The following is a 13,359-nucleotide window of genomic DNA, read 5'->3' as shown; positions in this document are numbered from 1 at the left end:
TTTAGAAGATAATACGTGTATTTAGAAGAAATACATGTTTATTATAGAAGATTTAGAAAATAGAATAAAAAAGAAATTAAATGTCACTAAAAGTTCTCTTACTCAGAAATAACCACAATAACACTTTGATCCATTTCCTTCCAGTCTTTTTTCAAATACTGTGCTACATACAGATGCTACAAAGCCATTTTTTACATATGTGAAAATCGCACTGTGTGTGTAATTTATATTTTACTTATAGAAATAATTAGTATTCTTAATGAAAATTTATGTCATGAAATATTTCAGAGTCATGTTCATTATACAGACTAATTTATTTAACATTCTTCTGTTTTGGGACATAGAAATTTATTCCAGTTTTTCACTGTAAATACTACTGTGATTAATATGATTGTACTTAAATCTGTGCCTTGTGGATACTTTCCTCAAGATAAAGTTCAGAAAGTTGAATCATTGAACCATAATTCTGCCTAACTTGATGTAATATTGATATATTAATCTTTAGTCATCAGATGTTTAAGTATTCACTACTTGCAGGTAGATGTTTCAAAGTTCTTATATGTGGGACAAAAAAAAATTGTTTGTGATTTTGTCTTTGTGGTCAAGAAGTGCAGTATAGTAAGAGAGAATGACTTTAGATGTTAAAAGGTATTTAGATGTTAAAAATTAGTTTTTAACCATCAAAGACAAAACAAGTTATTAGTTTCTAGGAGGAGCAGGTACTTTGATTTGGCTTATGGGTAGGGGATTTTAATTACCCATCAACTAACAGTAAGATTTTAGCAGATGCAGAAAATCTGAAGATAGTTTAGAGGGGCAGTAAGCTAAAAAGTCTGCCTAATAAAGCAGATAGTTCCTGTAAGGACTACAGAAAATATGATGTAAAGAAGAATTTACATCAGTTCTTATAGGATCTTAAAAGTTAGGCTAAGACAATTGGAATCTATTATTTAGATGTTGGTGAAAAATTGAAAATTTGAATAAGGAAGTGTTCAGAGCAGAATTTTAGGAAAATCCTCTGGCACTAGTGGTTTTTTGGTAACATTGGAGAAAGAGAGACTGAGGAGGAAAGGAGCAAAGTCTAAGGACAGGAAGAGCAGAGAACAGTTAAGAGGTTCTATCCCTTGAACTAAGAAGTCAGAAGGCTACATAGAGTAGTAGCATTAGCTATATGTGTTCCAGTTCTTAAAATAACTCTTAATATATTCCTATGATAAAGGGTTTTTAGTGTACATTTGTTAAAATAAATGAAAGATGTGTTTTTGAAATAGTTCCCCCAATTTTTGTTTTAGTATTCTGATATAAGTGGTTGTCTGCCAACTGTCATTTAAACTTTATTTAAACTAATTTTTTGACATTTTTAACATAATTTTTTAATGTTTAAGCATTTAAACTAATTTTTTAAATGTAAGATTTAACTGAGTCTATATGATTTATCATTTATAGGTTGAAAAATATTGAAAAAGAAATTGAAAAGAAAAGAATGAATGTGTTTAATATTCAGTCTGTAGATGATTCCCTTAGACTCGGTCAGCTCAAAGGAAATCACTTTGATATTGTCATCAGAAATTTAAAAAATCAAATAAATGATTCTGCAAACCTGAGAGAGAGAATTTTGGAGGCAGTAGAAAATGTTAAGGTAAGAAAACTGCACTTTTTAAAAAATTAATTTATTTTTGGCTTAGTTGGGTCTTAGTTGCTGTACGCGGGATCTTTCATTGCGGCATGTGGGCTTCTCTCAAGTTGTGGCGCGTGAGCTCTAGAGTGCGCAGGCTCTCTAGTTGTGGTGAGCGGGCTTAGTTTCCCCACAGCAGGTGGGACCTTAGTTCCCCAACCAGGGATCAAACCCGTGTCCCGTGCATTGGAAGGCGGATTCTTAACCACTGGACTACCAAGGATGTCCCCAAACTGCACTTTAAAATAGAGTTTTATAGGAAAATCTTTATAGTCCCTTCCTTTACATTGAGATAAGAAGGGAAATTTTTCTTTTTCTTTTGTACCTTTTCTTTTTATTGCATGTATAATTATTTTTTAAAATGATAATTAGGGCCATTTGACTTATTTTTTTATTTTTCTTCTTAGTACATATTTTTGTATTGAAAAAACACAACTTTAGTGTAATAAAAAAAAATTGTATAGTGTTCCTCAGTGTGGGGGTAAAAACTATCTGTATAAAAAGACAGATTGTTTTGTTTTGTTTTGTTTTTAGTATCTGTCATATAGAGTAGTATTTCAGGCAAAGAGATTAATTTTGGGGGGAACTTTGTCTAGTAATTCTTTTCAGAAATCTTTGGCATATAGTTTTTATATTACTTTTCAGAATCTTTTTTCTCTTCAGTCTAATTTTGAATTTTGTTTCAGTGTATACAAATGATAAATCATATACGTATTGTCTTACAGTAAAAAAATTACTTACCGTAAGTTTTTAAATAACACTTGCCAGGCATCTAAATATGCACGTACAACCATAGCCTTCATTCTGATCATGTAGACTATGGGTTCAGCAAACTTTTTTCTGTAAAGGGCCAGATAATAAATATTTGTGGTTTTGTAGGCATATGGTCTCTGTTGCAGGTACTCTACTGCTGTTGTGTGGAAGCATCCATGGACAATATGTAAATGAATGAGCATGGCCATGTTCTAATAAAACCTTGTTTACAGAAACAGGTGTTGGGCCAGATTTGACTTGTGGGCCAGTTAATAGCTTGCTAACTCCTGATCTAGACCCATACTGCTCAACCTGGGGTGCTTTTAAAACATTTCAGCAGTCTGTCTCTTCTCCCAAACCAATTAAATAAGAACATTTGGGGGCTTCCCTGGTGGCGCAGTGGTTGAGAGTCTGCCTGCCAATGCAGGGGACACGGGTTCGTGCCCCGGTCCGGGAAGATCCCACATGCCGCGGAGTGGCTGGGCCCGTGAGCCATGGCCACTGAGCCTGTGCATCCAGAGCCTGTGCTCTGCAACAGGAGAGGCCACAACTGTGAGAGGCCCACGTACTGCAAAAAAAAAAAAAAAAAATACATTTGGGGATGCAGCTTAGGCATTAGCATTTAAAAAAAAAACTCCCTAAGTGATTCTTCTCTACAGCTAACACTGAGAAACACATGTGCATATTGCCATGTGCATATTGCCAATTACAAGATTCTTTTATTGAAATAAATACAACAAGAAAGACTTGATTACATATTCTGACACAATAATTGTATTTATTTATCTTAGTTTGGGGCTATAACAAAGAACCATAGACTGGGTGATTTTTAAACAAGAGAAAATTACTTCTTATAGTTCTGGAGGCTGGAAGCCTAAGATCAGGGTTCCTGCCTGGTCTTCTTATTGTATTCACACACTGCAGAAATAGAGTGGGCTAGTTCTACCACCATTTCTTATAAGGGCACTAATCCTATTCATGAGGGCTCTATCCTCATGACCTAATTACCTCCCCAAATCCCCACCTCCAAACACCATCAGATTGGAGGTTAGGATTTCAACATATGACTTTTGGTGGCTCACAGGCATGCGGTCCATAACAATATACTATTTTTTTTTTTTGTGGTAAGCGGGCCTCTCACTGTTGTGGCCTCTCCCGTTGCGGAGCACAGGCTCCGGACGCACAGGCCCAGCGGCCATGGCTCACGGGCCCAGCCGCTCCGCAGCATGCGGGATCCTCCCAGACCAGGGCACGAACCCGTGTCCCCTGCATCGGCAGGCGGACTCGCAACCACTGCGCCACCAGGGAAGCCCAACAATATACTTTTAATTAATTGGTTTTTTTTTTGTATTTATAGAATAAAGGGTTTGTGAATTACTATGGACCACAGAGATTTGGGATGGGAAGGAAAGTTCACACAGACCAAATTGGATTGGCTTTGCTGAAGAGTGAAATGGTATGGATTCTTTAAAAGTATGGACTTAGCTGTTTTGTCAGTTGTCCTTACTACATAAGCCTGCTCCTTGCTTTCTTAACCCAGCATATAAAGGCAGCTATACCACCACATACATATACCATACATTACATCATGTTTATTGAGCAGCCACTATATTCTTGGTATCACATTATAACAAAGCAAACTGTATGTGATGCCCCTTGTATTTAATACCTGCTTGAGACTAACAGGGACTTGACCAGTGCTCATCAAATTCTTAGTGAGCTGAATAGAGGATTTTGAGAAAGTTAAACCCTGATTCGAGAAATCTGGTATCAGATATTATGCAAGATAGGAATTCACCCAATGGCAGAGACCAAGAGGAACAGCAAATTTGAAAAAGAAAATCTGGCTAGTTTCAAATGAAACTAAAAATGCATGTCACAAATAAGCCACATTTGCCCAATTATTATATTATATATTTTTAAAATGTATATTACATATATATAATTACATATTATATACACACATATATTTTCACACTGATTACAGTATACATAATAGAGAAAAACCACAAAACTATGAAAATTGTATATTTGAGCAAATGCAGTATTATTCATATAATAGTGTCATGCTTACTCATTTGTGTTCTGATATGTTTTCTTGAGTGGAAGAGAAAGGAACAGTAAAAGCACTTGTGAGAAGCATTGTGCATGTGAACATCATCTTACACATGGAAATAAGGTTGACAGCTGGTGATGTAGACCACATCTGCAAAACTGCAGTCAGTCTGGGCTTAACATTTCAGAGGGAGTTTAGCAAGTGGGATATAACTGATATGATAAAGGGTCTAGAAACTGTATTGATGAGAAATGATTAACTGAAAAGTGTTTCTTCAGTCTAGAAAACTCTGAAGAGGAAATTAACTTAAAGTATTGGAAATTTTGTCATATGGAAGAATTTAATAGTTAGGGGTCTGAAGAATGCATCATGTGTTCTGTTTGAGTTCTGCCAGTTGTCTAATATGTCACTATAGGCAGGTTAATTAATTTTCCCAGCCTCGGTTTTCTTATCTGTAAAATGGACATAATACGTATTTTACAAGATGTTCGTGAGAAGTAAATGAGATAACTTTTGTGAAAGCACCTAGCGTAGTGTCAGGCTCATAGTAAGATGAATGTTCAAAAATATGATTAGACTGTTAATTGTCTGGTTTTAACAGTGGTAGAAATTCAGGGGGCCAAGTTTTAGCCTAGTGTAAGAAAGACTTTTCTAAGAGTTGTCCAAAGAAATGGGCTTCCTCCTCCGCCACGCCCCACCCCAAGAACTGGAAATTCCTCTTGCTATCATTACATTTAAACAAAAGCTGGCTGGCTACCCCTTCAATGGCTACCTCTTTCAGACTTCATATTCCATGCTCCTAATTATTTGTAAACTTGCTAGACTATTGGTTATCAATTATTGCTGTGGAACAAATTACCCCAAAACTTAGTGTATTAAAACCACAAGCATTTATTCTCTCACTATTTCTGAGGATCAGGAATCTGGGAGCAGCTTAGCTGGGCATTTTTGCATCAGGGTCTCTCACGCATTTGCAGTTATCTATCAGCCTGGGTGGTCTCTGAAAACTTGAGTGGGTACCAAGGATCTACATCCAAGATCACTCTCGTGGTTGTTGGCAGGAACCTTGAGTTTCTTGACATAGTGGTACTCGTGGCATGGCTTCCCCCGGAGAGAGGAGTCCAAGAGCACAAAAGAGAGAGAGAGAGCGAGAGACCGCAACAGAGAGAGAGAGGAAGACCACAACAGAAACCTCATGGATAACCAACAAGGACCTACTGTATAGCACAGAGAACTCTGCTCAATATTATGGAATAACCTAAATGGGGAAAGAATTTGAAAAAGAATAGATACATGTATATGTATAGCTGTATCACTTTGCTGTACACCTGAAACTGTCACAACATTGTTAGTCAACTGTACTCTGACATAAAATAAAAAGTTAAAAAAAAGTAGGGTCATATATCCCGTTGCGGAGCACAGGCTCTGGATGTGCAGGCTCAGCGGCCTATGGCTCACGGGCCCAGCCACTCCGCGGCATGTGGGATCTTCCCGGACTGGGGCATGAACCCGTGTCCCCTGCATCGGCAGGCGGACTCTCAACCACTGCGCCACCAGGGAAGCCCGGTCATATATCTCTTGACACACTCTCTTTGCTAAAGGAAATAGAATATTCCTTCAGAGAAATGAAATGAGAAAAAAATTGCAGTTTGGTAAAATGGAGGGGAGTAATTCCTTTTCAGAGGATACAGTTTTTAGCCTCATTAAAGTTCTTTAAAAATAGAGCATTTATTCCTTTCTTCATTCATTCATACTCAATAAATATTCATTGAATAAAAAAAGAAAAAAGAAACTTCAGTGTCTTTCATAGCCTAACCTTGGGAGGGACAGACCTTCACTACTTCCGTATTCCACGGTTATGCAGGCCAACCCTGATGAGTGTGGGAGAGGACTGCCCAGGCGTGAGCACCAAGTGCTTGAGACCATTGGGGCTGTTTTAGAGGCTGGCTCCCACAGCTGGAAAGGCAGATTTTTTTTTTCCTTTTGCTTGAATTACGCCCTCCCCAACCTTTACATTCCTTATGTCTCAGTTTAAATTCTCATCCCATTACCCAAGAATTAGTGAATTCCCCTTATCTTGTGACTGCACAGCCTCCTAGACTTCCCATCTCAGGTTTGATTACATTTTATAATTATTGCTTATTTAATCTTTTCCAGTAAACAGAGACCACAAGTCTCTTGCTCAACACTCTACCCCTGGTGTCTCCACAGTGCCTAGCACATGGCAGATGCTTAATAGTATTTGTTTGAATGAATGAATAATGTTAACAGAAGAATTGAGTGGGAGATTAGGTTGCTTGACCTATTTTAAGATCCTTTCCGGGCTTCCCTGGTGGCGCAGTGGTTGAGAGTCCGCCTGCTGATGCAGGGGACACGGGTTCGTGCCCCGGTCCGGGAAGATCCCACATGCTGTGGAGCGGCTAGGCCTGTGAGCCATGGCCGCTGAGCCTGCACGTCCGGAACCTGTGCTCCGCAACGGGAGAGGCCACAACAGTGAGAGGCCCGCATACCTCAAAAAAAAAAAAAAAAAAAAAAAAGATCCTTTCCTACTCTAAGGCACATACTTAGAAATAAGTTGTGCTGGAGACAGTGATAAAATATAGGAACTAGTAGATACCTTTTTTTTTTTTAAAGGAGCATCTTTTAATCTATTTAGGTTTTAAAAGAAAACATTAAAGTTGACAATTTTTAAAAATGACTTTGGCAATTATTTTTAAGACCACAGAATTCTGAGACTTGAGAACATAAATGAAATTAGTGGCTTGCCATTCCCCTATGCTTGTTCCTTCCCTTATTTTTGTTGTGTATTTTTGTTGGCTAAGTCTGAGTTTTATGTCATCACTTAATACTTCTGTTCATAGTTCGATGATAGAGGCAAAGAATGACAGAAGAACTGTGGAAGTGGTGGGGGAGCACTTTTCCAGTCCATAATATTTTAAACCTCTGTATCAGTTTGCTTTGTACAGGAGGTTAATTCTAAATTTAACATTGTTTAACTTTTGAACACTTAAAGACAAAATTGCCACGTAAAATATCATGTTAAATGCTTATTCTTGTTCCTTTGTTAAATGTCTGGCATTTGTTAGATGTCAGACAGTTTGTACCTTTTTAAAAAAAAGTAATTTTTCATTTTCATTTAACACATGTTTGCTTGTTTGGTTTTTAAAGGTGAAGGCTGTACAGTTATTTCTTACACCAGAAGAATTGGATGATCCTGTAAATAGAGCAAAGAAATATTTTCTTCAAACTGGTACTTAAAAAGTTTCTTTACCCCATACATAACCATGCAGATACATAATATAAGTGTTATGTCAGCAGGAGGGCATTCATTACAACATAAATATGATAAGAAATAGACTGTAATATATTGTATATTTAAGCATTTTTATTACGTGCCCTAGGCACTCCATTTTTGGCCAGATCTCTGGGATTTTTGTCTGTTCTAATTCTTGCTTGGGGGTAGGGGTGAGGGAAAAGATGCTTTCTGAGTTTTTCTTGGCCTAAATCCTCGAAGGATTTAGGTATTGATGGAAGTATAATTCACTACAATCAGAGGAGACTGAAAAAATAAACTAAATAAAAGTACATTTGTTATATCTGATACTTTGTGCATTGTTTTTGATCTAGTTGCCATTTAGCCCTGATTGCTGATTTTGCAAACTTTAGCCCAATATATGCAGAATGCTTAATGAGAAGCACTAAAAAAAAGTTGTTACGAGTGTGGGTTCTAGAGTCAATCTACGTGGGTTTAGCTCTCAACTTTAGTACTTCCCAGCTGTACAGTCTTGTGCAGTCATTTAGTTTCATTCTTTTAGTTTCTTCATCTGCAAACTGAAGCTAATAATGGTACCTAAAAGACTGTCATGAGATTTAAATAAGATAATAGATATAATGGTTGTAATATAGTGCCTGGCACGTTCTGAATACTGAATAAATATTACTTGTATCTAAACAATAACGGCAACCATAGCATTTTAGAGTCATTCAAATATATGATCGACATATACGTGCATATTGAATTTCACTTACAATGAAATAAAGGACATCCGTTTTCAAATATCTCCATTCATTGTTTTAAATTATGTACATATTACCTATATGTCATGATTCATAGGAGAAAAATATTTTTATGCCACACCAGAATCTGTAAATAGTGTGAGCATTTCAGATTGTTGTAAGTAATCTAAGTAATACTAAGGAAAATTCAAAATTGCATCTATTGTAGGGTCCTGAGAAAATAATTTCCTTTTGGCAGTGATTCTTAAACTTTAGTGTGCTTAAGAAACCTGGTGCATTTATTAAAATGTTGAATCCAAGGCCCTCCCTGAATAAGCATCTTTGCCATGGAGTCCAGTAACCTAGTTTTAAAAAGCATCCTACTAGCAAGACCTAATAGTACACTTGAAGGATCCAGATGTCAACCCTTTCTTATTCAAAAAATTCTGTGTAAAACGTCTATAACAGCTCTTTAAAAATCTCTAAGCTCAGGGGTTTATGTAATGCTTTAAAAAAAAAAGCCCTCTAAATAACTACAAATTAGTTTATTTCCATCCTGAAGTTGGAGTTACTAATGTTGTGCTCTTTTTAAAGCAGGGAGAGTGATTGAGCCATATGATTAATGATCTTTATTAAAAACCAACAAACAAAACACCTCTTCAAGTGTAGCTCTGGTTTATAGTTGGTGCTGAGCATCATCTTCATATTCAGGTTCCCAGGATAGCTCAGTTCATTTAGAGAGCGTGGCCTTTAAATAAAAGTGACTAACTGATCTTCGCTTTATTCAGAGGATGCTAAAGGCACACTTTCACTGATGCCTGAATTCAAAGTTCGGGAGAGAGCATTGTTGGAGTCCTTGCATCGCTTTGGCATGACAGAGGAGGGCTGTATCCAGGCGTGGTTCTCTTTCCCCCATTCCATGCGCATATTCTATGTTCATGCATATAGCAGCAAAATCTGGAATGAGGCAGTATCTTACAGACTTGCAACCTATGGATCAAGAGTGGTGGAGGGTGATTTGGTCTGTTTGGATGAAGATATTGATGATGAGCATTTACCAAGTAGTAAAGTAAGTGTCATTTCATCAAGAGTAATTACCACACCAGGAATACTAATTTTCAGAAGCCCTTATTTTAGAAACAATTTAAAACTAAACATGCTCTTCTTTTTTTTTTTTAACTTATATTTGCTCATCTCCTGCTTCTACTCTGCTGTCAGCTGACGCTTAACATGCTATTGAATGGAAAAATAAAAATAGTTAGTGGTATGAAATGAAAGTTACAAAGATAGTAAACCTTCCTTTAAAGAACACATTCTTTAGAATAAGATTTTTATAATAATGGTATATAGGGTATGTAATGTCATGTGCGTTTCTTTTATATAGGTGCGATTTTACAACTTGCTTTTTTCCCTCGTAACAGTATCTTAGAGGCATTTATATTAATGAAATATAAGTTTGTATTGTAAAAATTGATCCTTCCATATCCTCCCCATCCAACTAGTATTTTTATAGTATTTTAATCTCTGTGGGATTGAACTAAATAATGAAATTTAATTCCGTAAATCATGTAAGGACATTTATTTTATAGTATTGTAATGCAAAAAGAGCAGACTATTCTCCATCATTATCTTAATTCAATCTCACAAGTATATTTTAAAAATTAAGGGATTTGAGTAGTGCTTTTGTATATAACATCATAAAATCATTGACCTTTAGAAGACAAAAAGATTTTAGAGACCCTCTTTTCTAATTCCCATTTTATAGAAATGAAATTGAGACCCAGGCTGGAGAGGAGACAGATTAAGTGACATAGGTAGCACTTAATCTGTTGTCTGATTCCTAGCCCAGATTAGTCTCTACGAGAGAAATTGTGGAGTGTAGAAAAGGTGTCCGCATCTAGAGATAGGGCATGGCCCAGTTTTTCAAAAATGGAGAAAAATAGACTGAACTTTCCATAAAGGAAGCTTGTTCTAAATTAATGGCAGAGTTCTAGATGTATGAATTAAGGATTTTTTTGGTTTCAAGTGATGGAAACCCACCTCAGACTAACTTAAGGAAAACAGACAGGAGTTTCTTGGCCCTCATAACTAAAAGCGCATGATTGATTCAGGCACAGCTGTATCAAGGGGCTTAAGCAGTGTCCTGAATCATCCGTCTCATTTGCTTTATCTTGCAGCTCTGCTTTCCTCTCTGTTAGATCCATTCTCAGTTTCTTCTCCAGAAAAGAGGGCTTTTCTTTCCCAACAGTTTCAATCAAAGCCATGGAATTGAGCCTCAGTGGCTAGGAATGGCTTGGCTTGGGTCACATGTCCCCCGACCAGTTATTGTGGACTGGAGTATGTGATTGGCAAAACCTATGTTCCAAGGGCTCCTTCCTGGAACCATCCCATCCAAACCACATTTAAGAACTGGGAGGAAAGCTCCCAGGAAAACGCAGGTGCACTACCAGAAAAGAGAGAGTAAAGGCTGAGTGATGAGTGAGCCAGAACAAAGATGTCTGCTTTACTATTTTATTAAATGAATGGCTTATGAATATTTAGATAAAGTGATCACTAAGAGCATAAATCATTAAGAATGGTCATTTAACTGAGACACAGACTCTGAAACTGTGTAAGAAAAAATCTAGCAGCATCGTAGGTTTTATTTTACCTCATATGAGTGGAAGAAGAGATATGTCAGTTGATTCCATTTTGATAAATAATGAAAAAAGCACAAGTTTTTTAACACCTTTCAGAAAACATGTCCGTTTAAATATTACCTAGGCAACACATTATTTAGTAGGTCAGCCATTTCTAATTCAGATTTTCAGAAGTTAAAGATTACTCTGACAAAATATAACAATAATCTCTGAAATGCATATCTTATACGACTTCTTTGTTCCATGTAACATTTGCACGGATAGTTTTGTGATCAAGATTGAATCTGCTTTTCTTTCAGGAGATGTAGTAGAAAAGAGAATATTTTCTCCTTTACATTTTGCAGAGTTTCCTTTTATTAGCAGCAAAAGTGTCTATATTTTTAAGATCAATCATTTATACTTTATTAGTTAGCACTGAGAAAAGAAAAGGCAGGAACTGGAGTCTCAAGACGTAAAATATGTATAACTGAATCACTTTGCTGTACACCTGAAACTAACACAGCATTGTTAATCAACTCTACTCCAATATAAAATAAGAAGTTAAAGAAAAAAACCAAAATAAAACCAAAAAAGACATAAAATATGAAAAGGAAAAAGACAAACTAATATTTCTAATAAATGGTATATAGAACATGTCATGTTGTGCATCTGCATTAAAAATTGTAGGAAACTGAGTCCCTTTTTGATAGAACTACTAGGACTACCTATATATCTTAATTTCAAGTGACTTGGCAGATTGTCGTATAGTTTTTTTGTGAACAAGATGGAAAAATGTGAGTTAGACAATGAGAATGGTGAATTCATCTTTGCAGAGCAGCCATACAGCAAAATCATGTTCGTTAATTTATTGATTGATATCAACCTGGAGGGAGTTCTCTAAAGACAAAACATGGTACTCTGTACTTGACCATGTTTGTTCAGTATTTTCATAAATTACTTAAATTGCAGCATTGTAGGTATGCTTATGAATTTGTGAAAGACAAAAAGCTGGAAGTAATGATGCAAGAGAGATCATAGCCCCATGTATTTGGTCAGATCACATCTGGAGTGTTATGTCCATTTCTGAGTGCAGCAGTTAAAATGGGTTATTTACATGTAAACAAACAAATAAATCCAAAATGGAAAAACAAAAAAGGAGAGACATTATTGATAAGAGTAGGGAGAATTGGGAAAGCAAGCAGGTTTAGAGAAGATCTAGACATTATATTATATGATGAATGCTTTAGGAAAATGAGGCTGTTGTAATCCTCATGGAATGATGACAGCTGCCTTTATACTTGAGCTTTCATGTGCCCGAGAAATCAGAATTATTCTCTGTCCTAGAGCAACATTTCTCAAACGTAGCTTATCACTCACCTCTTTTTTTTTTGCCTCGTATGTGTGACACCTATTACTAGTCTATGAAACGCATTTTGAGCAGCACTACTTCTCATAGATTATTATGACATTTGTTAGGGACAGAGGTTGGGTGGTCTCACAGAGGCAGATTCTTGATTCAGCATAGTAAGAAAAAACAACTTTGCAGTTTAGAAAAAGATCGTTGGTAACTGAGGTGAATGTGTTGCTTCAGAGTGTTAGCTGCCCAACATTCTCTGTGTATTTCCATGGAGTTATCAGGGCTTAAAGCAGGAAGAATCATTCTAATTTTTAAGTAGTCTACTCCTCTGGAAAGAAATTGTGAAAAGGTCTTGTTTGGGTATGTGTGCATTCAGCTAAGGAGTCAAATTGTACATAACAGAGTTAGGGAAAATTGAGGGAATTTGGAACATTTGAAAATCATCTGTATTTTCATCATGTTTTTAAAAAATAGGTTCATCTAGTAACTGAAGAAGAGGAATCAGCTAATACATATGCAATACATCAGGTAAACGTGCTTAAAAATTAGTATCATTTAGATCTAAATGTACACATTGTGCCCAAAAGACAATATATATTAACCAGTTCCCTTCCTTGCTCCTTTTTTTTACCACTTTTAATTCAGTTATAATTTATATAATAAAATTCACTCTTCTCAGTTTACAGTTCTGCAAGTTTTGATATACGTATAAAGTCATATGACCACCACAAAAATCAAGATAACAGTTTCATGTCTCCCCCAAACTTCCTGTGCCCCTTTGTAGTCACCCCCCACCCCTGCCCCAGCCCTGACTCAGCTCTTTTCTGTTCTATGGTTTTGCCTTTGAAAGAGTATCATAGAAATGGAATCATATAGTTTATGGCCTTTTGTGTCTGGCTTCTTT

General features: G+C 36.4%; 1 protein-coding gene across 18 annotated transcripts in view; it reads left to right on the top strand.

Moving 5' to 3' along the window:
- PUS7L (pseudouridine synthase 7 like) overlaps positions 1 to 13,359 on the top strand; it is a 39,061-nt gene that overhangs the window by 12,175 nt on the left and 13,527 nt on the right. For 16 of the 18 annotated variants that reach the window (XM_067696243.1, XM_067696255.1, XM_067696251.1 and 13 more), the window contains 5 exons: positions 1,447 to 1,639; positions 3,786 to 3,884; positions 7,653 to 7,734; positions 9,269 to 9,549; positions 12,930 to 12,983. In XM_067696243.1, the coding sequence (XP_067552344.1) occupies positions 1,447 to 1,639; positions 3,786 to 3,884; positions 7,653 to 7,734; positions 9,269 to 9,549; positions 12,930 to 12,983 (709 nt within the window). The remainder of the gene's footprint in view (positions 1 to 1,446; positions 1,640 to 3,785; positions 3,885 to 7,652; positions 7,735 to 9,268; positions 9,550 to 12,929; positions 12,984 to 13,359) is intronic. The other 2 variants (XM_067696254.1, XM_067696253.1) reach the window with 2 other exon arrangements.

The sequence above is a fragment of the Pseudorca crassidens genome, chromosome 11 (assembly GCF_039906515.1).
Source record: "Pseudorca crassidens isolate mPseCra1 chromosome 11, mPseCra1.hap1, whole genome shotgun sequence".
Classification (NCBI taxonomy): domain Eukaryota; kingdom Metazoa; phylum Chordata; class Mammalia; order Artiodactyla; family Delphinidae; genus Pseudorca; species Pseudorca crassidens.
This window is presented reverse-complemented; position numbering and strand designations above follow the sequence as displayed.